Below are 19,961 nucleotides of genomic sequence, written 5' to 3'. Positions count from 1 at the left end.
AAGAATGTTCTGAGACCAGGAAATGCCCGGGCCTGGTGGCGTCTGTGGCACCGGCTCTCAGAGTTAAAGCTGAGCCGCTGAGTAAGCAGGTGACACTGCCCTCCCCCCGCAGAGCTGGCTGAGGCGCCCGGCGCGTGTGCGGAAGAGACACTTTCACCGAGGCCAGGGGATTTCATGGGAACCGAGTCAGCTCCGCCGCGCGGGTTTCCAGCTGGAACGTTCACCGCCCTCCTGTGCGTTGCCAGAGCTCGGTAGCTGCCGCCCGCCGGGGGCAGCCGGCTGTCCCGCACGGCTTCCTGAGGGCCGAGGGGGCCGGGAGGACAGCATGGCAGGGTGGGCAGGGTGCACGCTGAGTGTGTGTCTGGAACCCTCGCGTGCAGCCCCGAGTGCGGCGGGGAGCCAAGGCTGCTCTCTGCGTCTGCGACGCGGCTCCGGTCCACAGGCCAGGACGGCGGGGCCCCAGCAGCCAGGCCGTGTCCGCCTTCACGGGCAGTTTCTCAGCATCGTGTCATCGAGGCTAAGTCACGAGAGTAGGTTTTGCAGTTTCTGCGTGGGTGCTTTGACACGAGCATGAAGGCTCTGAGGGAAACAGCCTGGCATTTGGGTGAGCTCTTGAGCGGTCGCGTGGCTTCCTGCAATTAGCCGTCCGTGGAGGTTTGCGGCCGTCCCTCGGGGCTTGCGGTGCTCAGTGTTGGGCGGCGGTTGCAGCTCCGCCCGTCCGGGGCAGCAGACTGGGCCCCGCGTGCTGCACCCCCAGGGAGCCCTGGGGTCCTGCCGGGCACCTCCCTCCTCTGCGCTCCCTCTCCTCACCGGCAGCCGAGGACATCGGGCTCTGGTGCAGCAGGAAGGAGTGGGCCAGGGTGCGGGAAGGATGGTCGGTGGATGGTAACTTCACCGCGTTGTGGGCCCGGTGAGGACTGGCACGGCCCGTCCAGACTACGGCTGGGAACCTGGGAAGCCTCTGCTGGCCCTGGAGGTCCAGACTGGGTCACGCAGCCTTGTGCAAAGTAATCTGCGCACGTCTGCGTGTGCGCGTCAGCGTCTTTGCACACGTTCAGACCTGTGTGAGCCCCGTGGCGCCTCCCTCTGCCTTCACGGCATCCCGGCAGCTTCCCTGGTGCCGAGGCCCAGACACAGAACTTCACCTCGTTTCTCCCTGACCTCCCTGCGGCTCAGCCACCGCCTGCAGGCCACCAGGAAGGGTTGGCGCCAGGAGACAGCAACTTGAGGTGGTCGTCCCGCCCGGGCTGACTCCTGGGCAGAGCTCTCACCGTTGTCGGTGACGGGCTGTCACTCTCGCCGACAAAGACAGCGAGGGAGGAGGTGAGCTGGGTCCTGGGACAGACACAGGGACGCCGCCGTGGGCACCTCCAAAATAAGCCACATTTGTAGAGAAGGGACGTTACGGACGTCAGAGCTCTCGCCGCCGTGATCCGTGCTTGGGGCCGAGAGGAGAAGCGCTGAGAAGAGGTGCCCGGACACAAAGCCCCTTTGTCCCCAGGAGGCCACAGCTGGACATGCAGGAGCTCGGCCTCCGCTGCCCAGGCAGGGCGGTCTCAGAGCGGGGGCGACTCCTCCCCACGCCCATGCCGCACGCACCTTGTGGCGGGCCAGGCCCCGTGTCCTCCCAGCATGTGGCCCGGGTCAGCCCCACAGGGTCAGCCCTGGGCAGTCTCGGCCGCGAAGCATGACAAGGACGTGAGTCACGCGACTTCTGACGGGTCCCAAAGTTCGACTCGCAGGTGTGACTTCAGTGGCTCTTACTGGTCAGCGGGCAGCTGGGGGAGCGGGTGTCCTGTGCAGGACGGCGTCGCCCGGAGGTGCAGCGGCAGTGAGTCCGGTGGCGACTGTGCTCAAGGATGGCCGGTCCCTGTGTCAGGCGGAGCATCCGGCGCATAGCAGGTGCCCGGCGTCTGCGGAATGTGGGTGAAGGGCCGCGGGACTTGGGGAACCAGCAAACCCCGGGTCCTTCGGGGAGGAGAGACACCAGCCCAGGGAGAGTCCCGGCCCACGGCGTCACCTCTGTGTCCTCGAGTGGTAGGCACAGGACACGGGAAAGGACAGTTTACAGAAGGCCCTGTTGAAGTGGCCGGTGAGTGCTTAAAGGCTCTCAAACTCAAAGAAGTCTGTGAAATGTCAGTCAAGGTCACAAGAAATCCGGTGAGTATGACACCCCTTCCCTGCTGCCGCTCCTGCCGGTTGGTTCAGGCCCGAGCAGGAGAGTGCGCCACCCAGCGACCGTGTGTTCTGAGAAACACGTCGTTAGACGGTCGTCCCCACAAAGCACTGAGGCAGACCCGGGGTGCGGCCCGCTACACCCCGGCTGTGCTCCCTGGCCGGCCGCTCCCGGGCTGCAGACTGCGCTGGACGGCGCAGACGATGGCGCACAGCGATGGTCTGTGTGTCCACACATGTGCAGACACGGGACGTACAGCAAACATAACGTGTCATGATCTCGTGGAGCCACCATCTCACATGCGGTCTGCTGTCGGCCTGGATGTCTCCGTGTGCCGCGGGATGGAACACGGCGCACGCTGCCGCGTCCAAAGGGAGAACCAGACTGCACCGCGGGGCCGGTAGGAGCCTTCAGTGCCTGTGTACCCTAACGGGCAGCAGGAAACAAGGAAAACGCAGACCTGAACCGCACTGCAGACCACACGAGCCTGACAGACGTGTGCAGAACACGCCGCCTGCGTGGCCGAGTGTATCCCGTGTGTTCGCCAGGCTTCGGGGACATGCTCGCGTCACAGCCCGTCTGAAAGCCACATGGCGACACATGAAACTGAAGGTGCGCGTGCACTTTGACCCAGCGAGACCTTAAGGAAATGCTTTTGCAGCATGTTTTCCGTAACAACGAAAAATATGGAAACACCTCCATGAACGAGGACACGCTGGTGTGTCCATGCCAGGGCCCTGTGCCCACTGGACAGAGTGACAGCTGTGGCCCCTGGCGATGAGGGGATTGCACAAGGCCCCGTGGGTGGGGACGGTGCGTGCAGAGAGCTGTCACCTACTCACATACATGTGGAATACACACTGTGTGTGTGTGTTGATACTTTTTAGGTGAGTGTAAATGCGTCTGCATGAACACATCAAATTCCACACACCTGCAGTGTGCAGCTCACCCTGGCCCGTGGGCTGTGACCGCACACCTGTGCGTGTGATGGTGCATATGTGTGCGTGTGAGTGCTGCATAGAGGCCCCACGGGGAGGACAAAGCTAAAGAGCCCGCGAGAGCCCAGCGTGAGAGGGGTGAGGGCAGGTGCTCCGGGAGCAGGTGGAAGCTCCCGGCCACACCTGGAGGAGAACTTGCAGGGGCCTCAGGATGGGGCCCACTGTCCCGAGGGAGGTCCCCAAGGGTGGCCCCCTGGGGCAGAGGGGTCCCTAGCAGCAGGGAGGGGCCCCGGGGTGATGGTGCCCAGACGGCCTTTCTTCCCCGACCCAGGCCTGCACCTGCTTCGAGTCCTGCCCTGTTTGCAGCTGAGGTGGAGGAGGAAGGTCAGACCTTGCAGGTTGCGGGCCGCTGGTCAGCATGTGCCATGACAGGGACTGATTCATGGGCTCGGAATGGGGCAGGGCCGGCCAGGGCCTGCGGGAGCTGGGCTGTCCGGAGCATCAGGCACACGGGGCGGTCGGCGTCTACGCTGGGCATCTGCCACCTGGCAACACAAGGGGAATTCACACAGCTCCAAAGTTGCCTGTGGGGCAGTGGACCGAGCCCTTCCACAGGGCAGGCAGCCAGGCGATTTGTTCCAGCCAGCAGTCCTCGGGTGGCATTTCGTTTGTTATTTCTTCTGGCTATTTCAACTTCAAAATTCATTTTGCTGAGACTTCATTTATCCTGCCCCTTGGAAGGCTCCCCTCTGTGTCCCCAACTGTGCCCAGTGCAGTTACATAAATGTTGAAAGAACCTTCTAGAACTCTTCTGGGGCAGGAAAACCACCCACCTGCCATGGAAATAACATTTGGAACATTTGGTTGTGTTTGTTTATCTGGCATCTTGCTGGTGACCGTACTAACCCCAAAGGGGCCCTTCACTGAGAGCCAGCGTGGCGTGCAGCACTGACAGTTTGTGTTTTTTCCATTGACACTGTATCCCTCCTAATGACTGCATGCAAATCTATTACTCCAGAATTAAAGGTAAAATGAAATTAATCTCCATCTTACTGCCCAAATTAAGTTCTATTAAATTCTTGGTGTGTTAAAAACAAAATTTAAAAAAAACAAAAAAAACACAGGAAAAGAGGAGAAACAGCGTGTGGCAGAGATGCCCCAATTCGCAGCATAGAGGAGAGTCTTCAGAAAACCTTCACTACTATAAGGGTAAAGCAATTGCTAGATGGAAGTTAATAGGCAAACAGGTGCAATACATACAACTGATATAAAAATAACTCATGTAATTGTGAAATAGAAAAAAAAACAATAATAAGAGAAAACAATTTTAAGGACGTAAGGCACATTTTCCACACTGAACATGGAGTTGAATTGTTGGTAGAGAGGACAGCTCAGTTTGGGGTGGGGGGATGAGAACATCCGACACAGACGCAGCCTAATTAAGCTGTGATTGTGGCAGTCTGCACATATGGATCAGGAGAGAGAACAGTGTCACGAGCCCCGAATGCCCGTCCCCAGCTCTCAGCAATGACCTCACGGCCAGACTCACACCGCCGCCCCCTCTCACCGCCACGGCCCTTTATCATGTCACAGCCAGCAGCACACGATGGATTTCCTTCACCTGTGTCAGCAGGCATCGCTAAAATATAAGAACTTGTATTTTCAAAAGAGCACGCACAGCGCCATTATCGTAGCTAAAAACTATAATTCTTTAATATCATGAAATGCCCATCAGTGTTCAAAGGTCCAATATCCTCAGACATGTAATAAATGTGGTTTTGTCCTATAGCTTTTGAATCAGCGTCCAAAACACATCCTTACCAGGGGTTCACGGGCAGGTCTCTCTAAATCCCCAGGTGCCCTTCTGGCACTCTGTGCTGTCGTGATCCTTGCTGTCCATGTCTCAGACAAACCGGGTCTGTGTCCCTGTGTTGGTGCAGTCATCGTTGCCGTGGAGGAATGCCCGAGGCTGGCACCTTGTCAGGAAGGCAGGTGTATCTGGCTCACGGCTCTGCGGACCGCACGGGAAGCAGGACACTGGCGTCTGCTGCCGGGGACGGCTGCAGGCTGCCCGAGTGACATTGGGGCCCCCAGGGCCGGACCGAGTCCCGCCGACCTGTCCCTCGCTGAGGGGACTGCCTTGGCCGTAGACTTAAGCTACTGTTTCACCCGGGGCTCTTCGGCGATGCATGAAGACAAGCTGAAAGAGGGGACATGGGGTCAGCCCGTGATCCATGCCTGTGAGAGGCCCAGGACGCGCAAGGCCCTGCACGGGGTGGGCGGTGGGGGGTGAATTCGTGTCAGTATTTTTTGCTGGCAAGTTTGATAGGGAGGCACCAATGTCTAACCTGTCTCAGAATAAGACACGTGGAAAGGCCGGGGAACAGCAGCAGGTACGAGGCGGGAGATCAGCCCCTGCTTTGACTCCTGGTTGGCTGCTGTGCTCGGTCATCTTCTGTCACTGGGGCCACTGGCCCTTCCCTGCAGCTGTCGGGTTCCGGATGCAGAGCGTGCCTTATCCAGCTCCGTGTCCCACAGCCCATGAACGCCTGGTGTGCCGACTGCGTTGGGTGGGTGGGTCCCAGCACATGCAATTCCCTCTGGAAGGAGGGGAGGTGGGGGCTCCTCACTGCCCAGCATCTCTCCGTGGCTCTCCCCGCCAGCCCTCGGGGCGCTGTGTCTGTCTCTGCCACCGTCCTTCACGTGGCTGTGCATCTCTGGCCCAGCCTCCGCAGGGCCTCCTTCACGTCCCTGTTCCGCAGGCTGTAGATGAGGGGGTTGAGCATTGGGATGACCAGGGTGTAGAAGACTGAGACCACCTTGCCCTGCTCCATGGACTCCACAGCCCCTGGCTGTGCGTACATGACAAACACAGTCCCATAAAACAGGGACACGGCCGTCATGTGGGAGCCGCAGGTGGAGAAGACCTTGCGCCGTCCGGCTGCCGAGCGCATCCTGAGGATGGTCACTGTGATGTAGCCGTAGGAGACCAGGACCACGAGAGTGGTGGCCACGATGATGAGCCCGCAGACGCTGAACATGACCAGCCGGTTGAGGGCCGTGTCGGCGCAGGCCAGCTGCAGCAGCGGGGGCACGTCGCAGAAGAAGTGGTCGATGCGGTGGGAGCCGCAGAAGGGGAGCTGGAACGTGAGGCTGGTCTGCACGATGGCGTTGAGGCAGCCTCCACAGCAGGTGCCCATCACCATACGGGTGCAGGTCGCAGGGCACATGGTCACGGGGTACCTCAGTGGACTGCAAATGGCCACGAAGCGGTCATAGGCCATCACAGCCAGCAGGAAGCCCTCCGTGGTGACCAGGAAAGAGAAAAAGAAGAACTGGGTGGCACAGCCTGCAAAGGTGATGGCCTTGGTGGCGGAGAGGAAGTTGGAGAGGGCCTCGGGCGCGATGACGGAGGAGTAGCACAGGTCCAGGAAGGAGAGGCTCCTGAGGAAGAAGTACATCGGGGAGTGCAGGCGGCCCTCCACAGTTATGAGCAGGATCATGACGACATTGCCCAGGACGGTGACCACGTACAGGACCAGGAACAGCGCAAAGAGCAGGGCTTGGAGCTCAGGTCCGCCCTCAAATCCCTCCAGCACGAAGTCCGCCTCTGAGAGGTTCCCATGTCCAAGGGTTGGCATGGCCCGCAGTGCCCAGACCAGGTAGGAAGTTCTGAGTCCAGTAACGGTCAACAGGGAAAACCGAACTGAACTTCTGAAGACCCGTAGAAAAGATGAGCATCAGCAACGACACGGAAGAAACCTGGGTGAAGGCGTGAGAGAGTTAGTGATTCAGTGCAGATTTACTAAGGAATGTTTGTGACCCGGGATTCTAGTACTGAGAACCTCTCTTCCCCTAGAGATGTGAGCCCACTTGGAAGGGAAGCCTGAGAGGCCGAGGGGCTCCAAAGAGAGTTTTTGCCTGTCTTTTGGAGCTGATGATGACAGCAAGCAGCTACTAGGGATCACCAAGGACAGATCCACAATGGTGCCTTTGAGGGAGGAGCAGGTGGACAGCTCAGCCCCCGACCACGTCTGCTGCTGAGGCTGCATTAAAGTGAGCTTGTGTGTTGGTCCCCGACACCCTCCAAGCCAAACATACCTCCTCAAGAGGAAGTCACACCATCCTAGGTCTCAAGTGTTTTCTATAACTATTTTGCATGAACAGTGCCAGACACACAATTAAACATGAAGGAGTTAAGCCAATATGAAATAAAACATCAGAAGCCATAGATAATGGAAAAATCCTTAGGGGGTTCAGATTTTGGAGTTCACAGATATAAACTTGGAAATACATGAAGTTGTCCTGTTCAAAAGATAAAGGACAAGACTAAGACTTTCAGCAGAGATGTGGAATTCTAAAATAGTCATAAGTAAAGTTTTTAGAAAAAGTAGAATGAGTAAAATTAAGAACTCAGTGGATGTGTCTGACAGCAGATTACAGATAAGTAAAGAAAAAATGTCTGACCTAGAACAGAACAGTAGAGAATATTTAGACTAAAGTATAACTCACAAAAGTTTGAAAAAAATCAGAAATGAAGGTGACAGATGAAAAAATATATAGTGAGAGATATATTACACCTTCCTGAAGAAGAGGAAAGGGGTGAATAGGCTGCACCCCCACCTGCAGAGACAATGGCCAAGCATTTTCCCAACCACTGAAAGACCTTAATCTAAAGACCCAGGAACCCTGGAAATCCCAGCGGGTGACTGCAAACACCACCACAATAGAAACATCATAGTAAGTACTTAAACCCAAATAATGAGAAAAGTCTTGAAAGCAACCTAAGAAAATAAAAAATAGTTCCATAAAAAGGGCCAACTGCAGGAGGAAGACTGTCAACTGACTACTTATCAGATTAAAAACTAATGGAAGACAGAGTCAATGGAATGATATTTCCCTTCACTTAAAAAATATTGCCAAGCAGAATTCTATGTCCACCCAAAACGTCTTTCAAGACCAAAGGTGAATTCAACAATCATAGTTAGACTTTAATGCTCAACTTCCCCCCAAAAAATAAGTAGGTAGAAGATTGCAATGAAATAATGCATTTGAATAACATTATAAACCAACTAATGCTAACAGAAATGTATAGCTCACTCTGTCTGATGACAGCAGAATATAATCTTCTCAAGTGCACTAGAAATATTATTCAGGATAGACCATAGTCCACAAAGTAAGTCTCAGTAAATTTAGAAAGATCAAAATCATACTCAGTATGTCCTCGGAACAAATTAAATAGAATTAGAAACTGTGTTAACAAGGAAATTAGAAACTTGTGTTAACAAGGAAATATGGAAAATTTACAAGTATGTGGAAGTTAAACAGCACATTCATAAATAATCAGTGGGTATGAGAAGAAACCACAATGAAACTAGAACATACTTTGAAATGAAAAGGGAAAGACAACATACCAGCATTTATGGGATGCAAAGAAACAAGTGTTCAGACAGAAAGGTATCGCTATAAACACCTATATTTAAAAATATATTTCAAATTAATAACTTTACTTCCACCTTAAGAAACTAGTAAAAGAAGACCAAACTAAGTTCAAAGCAAGCAGATGGAAGGAAATGTTAAAAATTGGAATGGAGACAAGTGAATTAGAGAAGATCAAACAACAGAGAAAAATCAGTGAACTCAAAGATTGTTTCTTTGGAAAGTTTAACAAAATTGACAAATCTTTAGCCAGGCAGAAGATTTTCAAAAGCAGACAAATTACTAAAATCAGAAATGAAAACAGAGATGTACCTTCTGATCTACAGGAATTAAAAGCATTGTAAGAGTCCATTAGAACAATTGTATGCCGAAACATTAGATAACCTCATGACATGAAAACATTCCTAAAAACTCACAGATTAACAGAATCAACTCAGGAAGAAATACAAAATCTCAACAAATCTATAACAAGTAAATAGATTGGGTCAATTATCAAAAAGCTGCCGACAAAGAAAAGGTCAGGGCCTGATGTCTTCACTGGTTAGTTCTACTGAACATTTCAAGAAAAATTAACACCTATCCCTGTCTAACTCTTCAAAAAATAGAAGAGGAGAAAATACTTCCAAATTTATTCCATCAAGCCTATATTGTCCTGGTGCCAGAACTAGACAAAGACATCAAAGGAAAATGACAATATACATGGGAATTTCTTATGTATATAGGTGTGAAAATCCTCTGCAAACTACTAGCAAGTCAAATCCAGCAGCATATTAGGTGGATTAGAGAACATGGCCCAGAGGGATTTATGCCAGGAATGCAAGGGTAGTTCAACATACAAAAACCAATCCATATGAAACACTGTAAAAATGGAATGAAGGAAACAAAACACATGATCACCTCAACAGATGCAGAAAAACTACAGAACATTGCTGAAAGAAATTAAAGAAGATTTAAAGAAATCGAAAGTCATTCCTTTCATGAATTGGAAGACTTAGCAATGTTGAGGTGGAAGTGCTCCACAAATGGACATACAGATTCAAGGCAATCCTATCAAAATTGAAATTACTTTTTTTTTGCAGAAATGAATGCCAAATAGACAAAACAGTCTTCAAAAACAAAAACAAAGTAGGAGGATTCACATGTCCTTATTTAAAAAATTTTGACACAGCTACAGTTATCAAAAGAACATTTACTGCATTAGGATAGACATATGAACCAATACAATAGAATTGGGAGTCCAGGAACTCACACATCTATGGCCAATTTATTTTTGACAGAGGTGCCAAGACCACTCAACAAGAAAAGCACGATGGTACTAGGTCAACTAGATATCCAAGTGCAAAGGATTGAAGTTGGACCCTCATATCATATACAAAATTTAACTGTAAAGAGACAAAGACCTAAGTGTAGGCACTAAAACTATAAAACTATTAGAATAGAAAGACACATCAGTGTAAATGGTTGTGACCTGGAATTAGGCAACACTTTCTTAAATATGACACCGAAAACATAAGCAACAAAAGAAACAAATAGATTAAATTGGGCTTCATTAATATTCAAATCCTTTGTGTATCAAAGAATACTATCAAGAAAGTGAAAGTACCACTGATATCATGGGGAAAATATATAGAAATTATTTATCTCATAAGGGTCCAGTACTCAAAAAATAGAAAGCACTCTTGCAACTCAGAAACAAAAATACAAATGATTAAACATGGGCAAAGGACTCGATAAATATTTCTCCAAAGAAGAGATACAAATGGCCACTAAGGCGAGAAAAGATGCTCAGCATCCCCAGTCGTCAGGGAAATACAATTCCAAACCACTGTGAGATTTCACTTCGACCCTCGACATGACTAAAGTTTTACAGAGAGAAGAACAAGTGTGGGTGAGGATGTGGGATATCGGAGCCCTCTCACATTGCTGGAGCAAACCCAAGAGTGGTGCAGCCACCATGCAAAACAGCCCGGCAGTTCCTCACACGGCTACACAGAGTCAACGTATGACCCAGCACATCTCTATTCTGGTGTGTGCTCAGCAGAACTGAAAACATGTTCTTGTAAAAGCTTATACACAAGTGTTCGTAATAGCACTATTCGGAATAGCCAGAGTGTGGATGCAACCCACATGTCTATCAGAGGACAAGTAAAGGAACAAAATTTGATGTATCTACATGATGGAACAGGCTTCAGCCATGCAAGAAACAACATTCTGGTACCTGCTGCAACACGATGAGCCTTGAAAACATTACCAGGTAAATAAAGCCAGTGCAGCAGGCCACATGTGATCCCATGTATAGGAAGTGCCGCGATCAGGCACGGGAACAGAGACATAAATCCATCAGTGGCTGCCAGGCTGGAGGGGAGCAGGAATGGAGGCTGAGTAGGCTGGGGTTTCTCTGTGGAATAAAAATACTCTCTAACTAGGTAGCAGCGATGGTTACGCAGCCTTGCAGATACACTAAAACAACCAAGCAAACAAATCTCTGGCTTATACACTTTAAAATCGTTAAAATTGTGAATTTTATGTCACGTGAGAATTGTTTCTCAATGTAACAAATTAAAGAATAAAAATCGGTGCAGGGGAAATAGACACACTCACCAGTGAGCTAAGAGTGGGAACTGTCCGCAGCAGACCCAAACCGGGGGATGTGCCAAAGGGCGACCTTCAGGTGGAAGGACATTAGCAGTGCAGAGGTGGCATGAAGAGTAAACCAGGCCAGGGCTCGGGCCTGCAGTCCCAGCAGGGGGGCAGGCAGAGGCGGGAGGGTCCCTGAAGCCCAGGAGCTCAAGACCAGCCTGGGCAACAGAGCGAGACTCCGGCTCTGAAAAACCGAAAGAATATCAAGGAAAATGGCATGAGTAAGGATAAGTGTAAACACATATCGATTTTATAAAACACCAGAGAGGTTAAAAATAAAGACATTCAGGTGGGGTAAACGGAGTCCAGGTGACCTAAGGCCGTTGTGTTGTTTGGGAAGTCAGCGGGCATCCCGGCTAGTGTCAGCTGCGTTACGCCAAGAACACAAGCTGTGATTGGTTGGCAACTACTACAAAAGAAGAGTAAAAGCATGTAAAATTTCTAAGCTAAAATAAAGGAAACATGGCATAGTTTTGTTAATGGACAAGAAAAAACAAAACAAAACAAGAAAAGTGAGGAAAAGGCACAGGCAGGAAGTAGAAAGCACTAAACAAAACATGGAAATGCCTTCCCCGCCGTCCTCCCGGAGCACCTCCGCTGTCGGGCTTTCAGATTCACATCCACACCCCACCTGGAATTGCTCTTGAGCACAGAAGAAGGCTGGAGTCCGATCTTGCTGTTGAACCCCTGGGTTAAACACAACTGGCCCGGGGACAGCCGCCAGCCCTCCTCCCTCCTCAGGAAGCTCACAGCAGCTGGCAGGAAACACAGGCTGCCCTTTGCTTCCTTTGAAGACACCTGTTGCTCACCTGCTTTGCTGAGGGTCAAAAGACGCCAGGATAAGTCAGAAATGGCCCTGCCCGAGTCACTTGGGGGCCAGAGCATCTTTAACCCTTGTCGCCCCCCCCACCCCCACCCCATAATGAGCAGAGGATTCGCCATGGTGTGGGCAGCTCAGTCTGTCCGGGTCTGACCTCGTTCTCTGGCTGCTGTGGGGTCCACGACTCCTTGAGCGACCTCCTACAGTGGGGTCTCAGGAAACTGTTTCTTAACCAAGGGGATCCCAATGTCCTCATTCCTGCAATCTCCCGGGCAGCCTTTTAACCACGGGTCACCAGGCCACGCTCAGGGCGTGGGCTTCGGCGGGCCCCAGCAGGGCTGGTCATCTGACAGGTCTGCAGGTGATGCCCACGGTGCCGGCCCTGGGTCCAAGCTGAGAACAGCTGCTGGTTAGCCCTCCACTCACGTCTCCCTAACCCGGAGACCCTCATTTCCAAATGGCGGTTGGTGGTTCCGCCAGCACCCCAGACCTCGGGAGACAGGGGGTCTTCTGCCTGTGTTGAGGACAGCACCGCCACCACCACCCCAGACCCACTTGCCTCAGCGACATCCAGCTGCACCCCCTCCCACCTCCAGCCTGCACCCTCTCCCACCTCCAGCCTGCACCTCCTCCCGCCTCCAGCCTGCACCCCCTCATACCTCCAGCCTGCACCACCTCATACCTCCAGCCTGTACCCTCTCCCACCTCCAGCCTGCAGCCTCTCCCACCTCCAGCCTGCACCCCCTCCCACCTCTACCCTGCATCCTCTCCCACCTCCAGCCTGCACCTCCTCCCACCTCCAGCCTGCACCCTCTCCCACCTCCAGCCTGCAGCCTCTCCCACCTCCAGCCTGCACCCCCTCCCACCTCTACCCTGCATCCTCTCCCACCTCCAGCCTGCACCCCCTCCCACCTCCAGCCTGCACTCCCCCACCCTCTACCCCTTCCTGCCAGTTCTACACGTTCCGCCTTCCTCCCATTCTCCCTCTCACTCGGGCAGTCGTCGGGCTTTGCTGGTCAGCTCCAGCACGTCCATTCCCTGATTTGTTCCCCGTCGCCCACTGGACAGCGTGAGTCATAACCGTGCAGTTGGGATCACCGCTCCCCCAGGCAGCCAGGCAGCGGCTTTCCCGTCTCCGGCTGGGAGTGGGGGGTGGGGGGTGGGGAGGACCTCCCTCCCCTCAGTGTGCCCGGCCACCTGGCTGGAGAATGTGCTGTGCATCTCTGATCCTCTCCCTGCGGGAATGTCCGTCCAGCCCTGCGCCCTGTGGGCGTGACCCGCTCTCCTCTCTGCCCGAGGCCCCAGGACCCTTCTGACGCACCTGTCTCCTGCTGCATGCCACACGAAGCTGGTCATGCCCCTTGGAGGCCACTTGTCTCCCTCAGAACCAGGAGGTTGCGGGGCTGCCCTTGGTCACACTGAGGTCTGCATAACCAACGTGGCAGGTGCTGAATGATAACCCTTACCTTCACTCTCATCCTAACCCCTGACCCTGACCCTGACCTAACCCTAAGCCTCACCCTCACCCTAAGGCCTGACCCTCACCCTCATCCTCAACCTGACCTGAACCCCTGGCCCTAATCCCTGACCCTAACCCCCAGCATAACCTGCACCTTCACTCCAACCCTGTCCCTGGCCCTGACACTAACTTCTAATCCTCACTCTTACCCTCACCCTACCCTAACCCCTGACCTTGACCCTCACCCTGACCCTCGCCGGCGGTGCCTGCGCTCAGAAGTCTGTCTGGCCTCACCTGAGCCTGAGAAGGGCGTGAAAGGTGATGAAGGAAGCCTGGTGCCCGCTGTGACCCTCTGTTTATAGTGAAACCTGTCCCCTCGCTTGCTGGGGCCTCAGCCCGCTGCCTCCCCCTGCTCAGGGCCCCCCACCCCAAAGCCTTTCCTGGGGACAGTCCTGACTCACCCCTGCACACAGCGGCCTGCGCTCCCGGTGCCCCTGCTCCCGACCCTGGCCTGTGCTGGTGGCAGCCAGGTGGCCACCGAGGGCCCCGCCCCTCCCCTGTCAGCTGTGTCTCCTGCGCAGTGACATGATGGGGCAGGTGGCCCCTGGGGTCCCAGTGACAGTGGCCAGGTGCTGGGTTCTGGCTGCAGGAGGCTGCCGGGTCTGAGTGGAGGACCTCGCCCTCCTCGCTTTATGTCCCTGTGAGTCGGCAGTGACGGAGGCACCTGCACCTGGGGTCACTCTGCTGGGGACCAGTCTCTGCACCTGGTGGGGCTAGAACTCGGGGCCCCCGGGGGCCAATCAGGGAGACTCTGGGCTCCTGCCAAGTGCTGGGACTCTGGGTCCTCCTGGGTCCTCTGTTGCCACCCTTGCCCAACCCCCGCCTGACCTACAGGGCTGGGGACGGAAGCTCAGCTGTCCCTTAGGTGGACTGTCCCTCAGGTGTACTGTCCCCTGGACGCAGGTGTGAACTGCTGGATCCTCAGCCCTTCCTTCAGCACTGCCACCACCCCCCCTGCCCCCACAACGCTCCGATCTTCTGAGAGTTGACTTGATGTCGTGGGTAAAACTCAGTCTCTCTGCCCCACCCCTGGTCACCCTCGCACAGGGCCCTGACCCTGAGCCACTGCCTCCCGAGCGGGGGAACACCCCAGTTATTCTCTGTTTGTGGAGGAGGGATGGGGTGAGGGTGGGCGGGTAACATTTGAAAAAGTCTTCATTTTCAAAATTATAAAACCAAAACCTGCGTGGAAAAACTCAAGCAATTAGAAAGTGTTTGGGGCCTCTGCATCCTCTTTGTCCACCCCCTGACCCACCCCGCCGGCATTTGGTGTCTCCACTCCCAGAGCCTTGGCGAGGGCCAGAGGTGGGTGGGTGTGTGAGCTTGTGCATTTTGTTTAGCGTGCTTTTTCTTTTGCAAAAATACGATCACACTAGACGTCAGGTCTGCAATTTGGTTTTGTAACTGGATGTTGTATTAATGTAACTGTTGTCTGCCTAAGCCACTGCCTCTGTCTCTCAGCTGTCTACAGGGTTCCATCATGTGGGGGGCCGTAATTCGTGCGTCTAACTCTATACTAGTCGGCACTTTTTGTTGCATTTTACAACACGCTACCGTGTTGTGATGAATGGCTTTGCTCTGTGCGCTCGGAGCACGGATTCCTTCAGGCTGGGGTCAGTTCCCAGCAGCTGCGGGGGTGGCTGGGGGAGTGTTTGAGGTCCACGTTCCATTGCGCTCTAAAAACCCATCATTTGTTCCTTAATGTAATAACAGTACAGTCAGCCCTCCCTGCATGGAGCAAACTACAGGTTGAAAATATTTGGAAAAAAATAAAAATAACAATGCAATAATAAAAAAGATATAGTAATACAGTATAACTATTTACATAGTAATAGAAAAAACTATTTACATAGTAATCTAGAGATGTTTTAAAATATAGAAGAGGATGTGTAGGTCATGTGCAAATACTGCGCCAGTTTATATCAGGGACTTGGGCATCCTGGGGTTTTGGTATCTGCGGGGAGTCCTGGAACCAGTCCCCGCAGACACTGGGGACAACTGCATGTGACAGACCCCTCCCTTCACCAATAAGCAGTGCAAACCCCACCGATACAGCATATCCCGTTTTAACTTGCACATCTGTATTTCTGGAAGGTTGACGGCCTTCCAAATGTGTCTCCATGTCTGTGACTCCGTGATTTGTCTCTTTCTGCTCTTCACTTTGTCCACTGGCTTTGGTCACTTTTTCCTCGTTGATGACTGTCAGCCCCTCGCCCACTGTAAACAGCAGCCCTCACCCCCATGCATGCCGCAAGCACCTGCTGTTTTCACCTTGGAGTCTTTCGGAGTCCCAGCCTGCCAGTCCTTTCCTTTCGAGACTGGATCTGGCGTGAAGGTTATATGAACAACAGCCCTCACCCCGCGCGCTGACAGTGTAATCTCGCATATTCTCGTTTCCACCGGAGTCCGGTCGGGAGTCAGAATCCACGCAGTGACTTACACAGGGCCAGCGAGGTACAAGGGTGACCACAGGATGTGAGGAAACCACGGCCCCCTGGGGCTGACGGACGGTGGCGGAGTGTGGGCGGCGGGCGGGCAGCCCCTGAGCCGGCGGCGTCCCTGTCTCGGGCGAAGCCGCACTCGCAGCCCTCTGGGAGACAAGCTGCCCGGACCGCCGGGGCGGAGCCCCCAGTCCCTGCGCGGGCAGGAGGCCACCTCCCGGGTGCCGGCGGGACGGTGACAGCAGCCGGTGGCCAGCCATGCGAGTCATATGGAATTGTTTTTCTGCTTTAAAAAATTATTTTTTAAGTTGACAAATGAAAATTGTATGTACTTATTGCGTACAGCATGATGTTTTCATACGTGTACGTCGAGGAATGGGTACACCAAGCCAGTTAACACGTGCCTCGCCTCACGTATGTTTTGTGGTGAGAACGTTTAAAGTCTGTTCTAGTAATTTTCAAGCACACAATACATTGTTCTCGACCAGGGGCCCTCAGGCTTTCTAAACAGGGGGCCAGTTCACTGTCCCTCAGACCGTTGGAGGGCCGGACTATAGCTTTAAAAAAAACTATGAACAAATCCCTATGCACACTGCACGTATCTATTTTGAAGTAAAAAGACAAATGGGCAAAAACACCGGCATGTGGCCCGAGGGCCGTAGTTTGAGGACGTTTGCTCTTGACTATAGTCGCCGTGTTGTAGAAGAGATCTCTTGAACTTACCCATCCTGCCTAATGGAAATTTTGTGTCCTCTAGCCATCTCCCCTCCCCTCTCCTCCCCTTCCCTCCCCTCCTCCCTTCCCCTCCTCTCTCCTCCCCTCCTCTCCTCTCCCCTCCCCCTCCCTTCCCCTCCCTTCCCCCCTCCACTCCCCTCCACTCTTCTTCTCTCCCCTCCTTTCCCCTCCCCTCCCCCTCCCTTCCCCCCTCCACTCCCCTCCCCTCTCTTCCCATTCCGTCCCCTCCTCCCTTCCCCCCTCCACTCCCCTCCCCTCCTCTCTCCTCCCCTCCCCTACTCCCTTCCTCCACTCCCCTCCCCTCCTCTCCCCTCCCCTCCCTTCCCCCCTCCACTCCCCTCCCATCCTCTCTCCTCCCCTCCCCCTCCCTTCCCCTTCCTTCCCCTTCTCTCCTCTTCCCTCCCCTCCCCTCCTCTCCCCTCCCCTCCCTTCCCCCCTCCACTCCCCTCCACTCTTCTCCCCTCCCCTCCCCCAGCCCTGGGCAGCCACCATTCTACTCTCCACTTCCGTGAGTTCAACTATTTTAGATCCACATGTGAGTGGGATCCTGTGGTATTTATCTTTCTGCGCCTGGATTATTTCACTTAATGTCCTCCAGGTTCATCCACGTTGTTGCAAAAGACAGCATTTCCTTCTTGTTAATTCCTTCTTGTTAAGGCCGACTGATCTTCCACTGCACGGGCAGCCCACGTTTTGCGAGTCCACGCATGCCCCGTGGACAGCTGGCGGCCCCCACGTCGTGGCTGCTGTGAACGTGGGTACACTCAGGCCTCTGGAGTCCCTGCTTTCAATTTTCTTTGAATATGTGCCCGAAGCAGAGTTGCTGGATCACGCGGCAACTCCATTTGTACCCCTGTGAGGACCCGTCCGCTGTCTGGCACGGCGGCTGCGCCGTGGCGCGTGTCCACACGGGCACACGGGTTCCGGCTTCTCCACGTCCGTCCTCACACTGGCATCCTCTGTTCTTTAATTAATTAGTCAATCAATTATCTTAATTAATTTTGTTGTAAATATTTGGGGTTTGCGGTGTGATGCTGTGGGATACATTTAGATGGCTAAATGGTTGCCATAGTGAAGGTGGCCGGCACAGTTGTCATCTGATATAGTTTCTCCTTCTGTGACAAGAGCAGCTAAGAGCTGCTGACTTGGCAATTGTTACTGCAAAAGTGGTGATTTCATATAGTAATTGTCATTTCTCTTCTCTGTGAATGTGAATACCTACAAACAATTTTATCTTCACAGGGATCTCAGCGTGCACCTAGCTCTGCCCCTCACTTTTCCTTTTACTACTTTGAGCCCCATGTCCTGGGTTGACCACCCCCTATCCATGGTCTGACTTTGAGCTCAGACTGGGGTGACCCCAGCCCGGCCGGGGAACTGAAACCACCTGCAGCCACAGCGGAGTAGAGTCCAAACTCAGACCATCCGCGTTAACGTGACTTCACTGCCCACCTGTCCCCACTGACATGATAAGATCAGTCCAGAAGTTCTGGCCTAGAAAGAGGCAAATAGCTCTCGTTTCTTTTGGGAATCTCTTCTTCCTGGAACTGGGGACCACGAGGCCCATCCAGCCACTCTTTGCTGAGACTTGCGGTGAGACCCTCCCCTGCTCTGCGCACCAGTCCCAATTACCATGTCGCGGCAGGCCGGCCGGCCGTGTCCAGTCCCCACCAGGCCTCCGAGGGGAAAGAGCTTCCTCCTTAAATGTGACCCCAACACCATGTAACTGTTTGCCCTTGAACTCCCCTTGGGGAAGCTGCCGGGGCTCCATGGAGGTAGCAGCCTCCCTTCCCGGGTCGGCAGTGAACTTGGCTTTGCATTCGCCGCAGCTGTTGAGGGCCCTCCTGGGAGTGGGCAGCACACGCTCTGAGCTCGCTCCTTAGCGAGCATCCTGCACGCCCACTCCACCTGCTCAACCCCACCTGTGCGTCTGCCTTACCCATTTCCTGGGGCTGCCACGACAAGGCTCCACGAACCGGGCGCCGTAAACAGCAGAAATGTTCTGCTCTCGCAGCTGTGGAGAGGAGGAGTCCAGAATCAGGCGTTGGCACGGCCCGGCTTCCTCTGAACCCTGAAGGGCAAAGTCCTTCCCCGCCGCCTCTTCAGAGCAGGGTTCCAGCCTGCCCGAGTTGTCACACGGCCTCTCCTGCGTTTGCCTCTGTGTCTCCACGGCGTGCTCCTTTCTGTGTCTCTTCCCTGCTTCTCGTAAGGACACCGGCCACGCTAGACGGGGCCACCTCTCTCCAGCACGACTCGTTTTAGCTAACCACATCCGCAGCAATCCTGTTCCCACACAAGGCCACGTTCACTGGTCCCCGTGGCTGCGACTCTAGTGTATCTTTTTTGGCGGACTATCCAACCCATAACAACTCCCCAGGGAACCCTACTTGTTACAGCGTTTAGAATATTTTTCTATTAGAATGCTACAGCTTTTAGAAAAAATTCCCAGTTTTTATCCATATAGATATTTTTAAGTTTCTACATAGTCAAATTTTCTTGTGGCTTGTGCATTTTTAATCTACTTTAAGATGCCTTCCCTACACCAAGAATCAATTCACCCATATTTCTTCTAGTATTTTTTTCTAGTATCTTTCTAGTATTTTCTTTCTAGTATTTTTATAAATTTATTTTCCTGATGTTGGATCAAATTCTCATTGATAAGATGAACAAATCCAGTGGGTTTAATTTTTATATTCATATTCTCATCAACTACAATAGAAAATTGGCCCCAAATATTGCAACTTTTCCCAAAAAACTTGTCCTATAGCTTCTTGGTTGGGTCCACAGCTGAGAAACACTGTTTCTGGTTAGCCTGACAAGTGCAAATACTTAATTCTGTTCTAGCAGCATAATTTGGGGGGCATTAAATCAAGTTTTTGTTTTTAAATAATGCCACCAACTTCAAAAGTGTTGATGTTCTAAGAATTTTAAAATTTAAAGCATGTTGCTTTTCATAGCGGTATCATTTTATTTTTTTTTTTGCATCAGAAAAAATCCTTTTGAAATCTCACTACATTCTTAGTTTATCAAATATTTTGTCATATTGTGTTTTCTTTCATTCTGAAGAGTCAGTAGTGAGCTCGATAAACGCGGCAGCTGCCACGGAAGTGCCACCAACTACGGTACAGACATGCAGGCCTGGGGCCACTAGATCTTAAACTCCACAAAGCTAAGTTAAATTCTGGTTTTTACGTGAAATCTCCAAATTTTCCAAAGTTTTAAACTATTTCAATTTTTAGATGCTCTTTAAACT

General features: G+C 52.7%; 1 protein-coding gene across 1 annotated transcript; it reads right to left on the bottom strand.

The window, feature by feature from the left end:
- Window positions 1-5,813: 5,813 nt before the first annotated feature.
- On the bottom strand, window positions 5,814-6,785 carry LOC105866362 (olfactory receptor 9S13-like). Its single transcript, XM_012755593.2, has one exon. It carries the CDS (start codon window positions 6,753-6,755, stop codon window positions 5,814-5,816), a length of 942 nt encoding a protein of 313 aa, XP_012611047.2. The 5' UTR covers window positions 6,756-6,785.
- Window positions 6,786-19,961: the final 13,176 nt, after the last annotated feature.

This window comes from Microcebus murinus, chromosome 8, assembly GCF_040939455.1.
Source record: "Microcebus murinus isolate Inina chromosome 8, M.murinus_Inina_mat1.0, whole genome shotgun sequence".
Classification (NCBI taxonomy): Eukaryota; Metazoa; Chordata; class Mammalia; order Primates; family Cheirogaleidae; genus Microcebus; species Microcebus murinus.
This window is presented reverse-complemented; position numbering and strand designations above follow the sequence as displayed.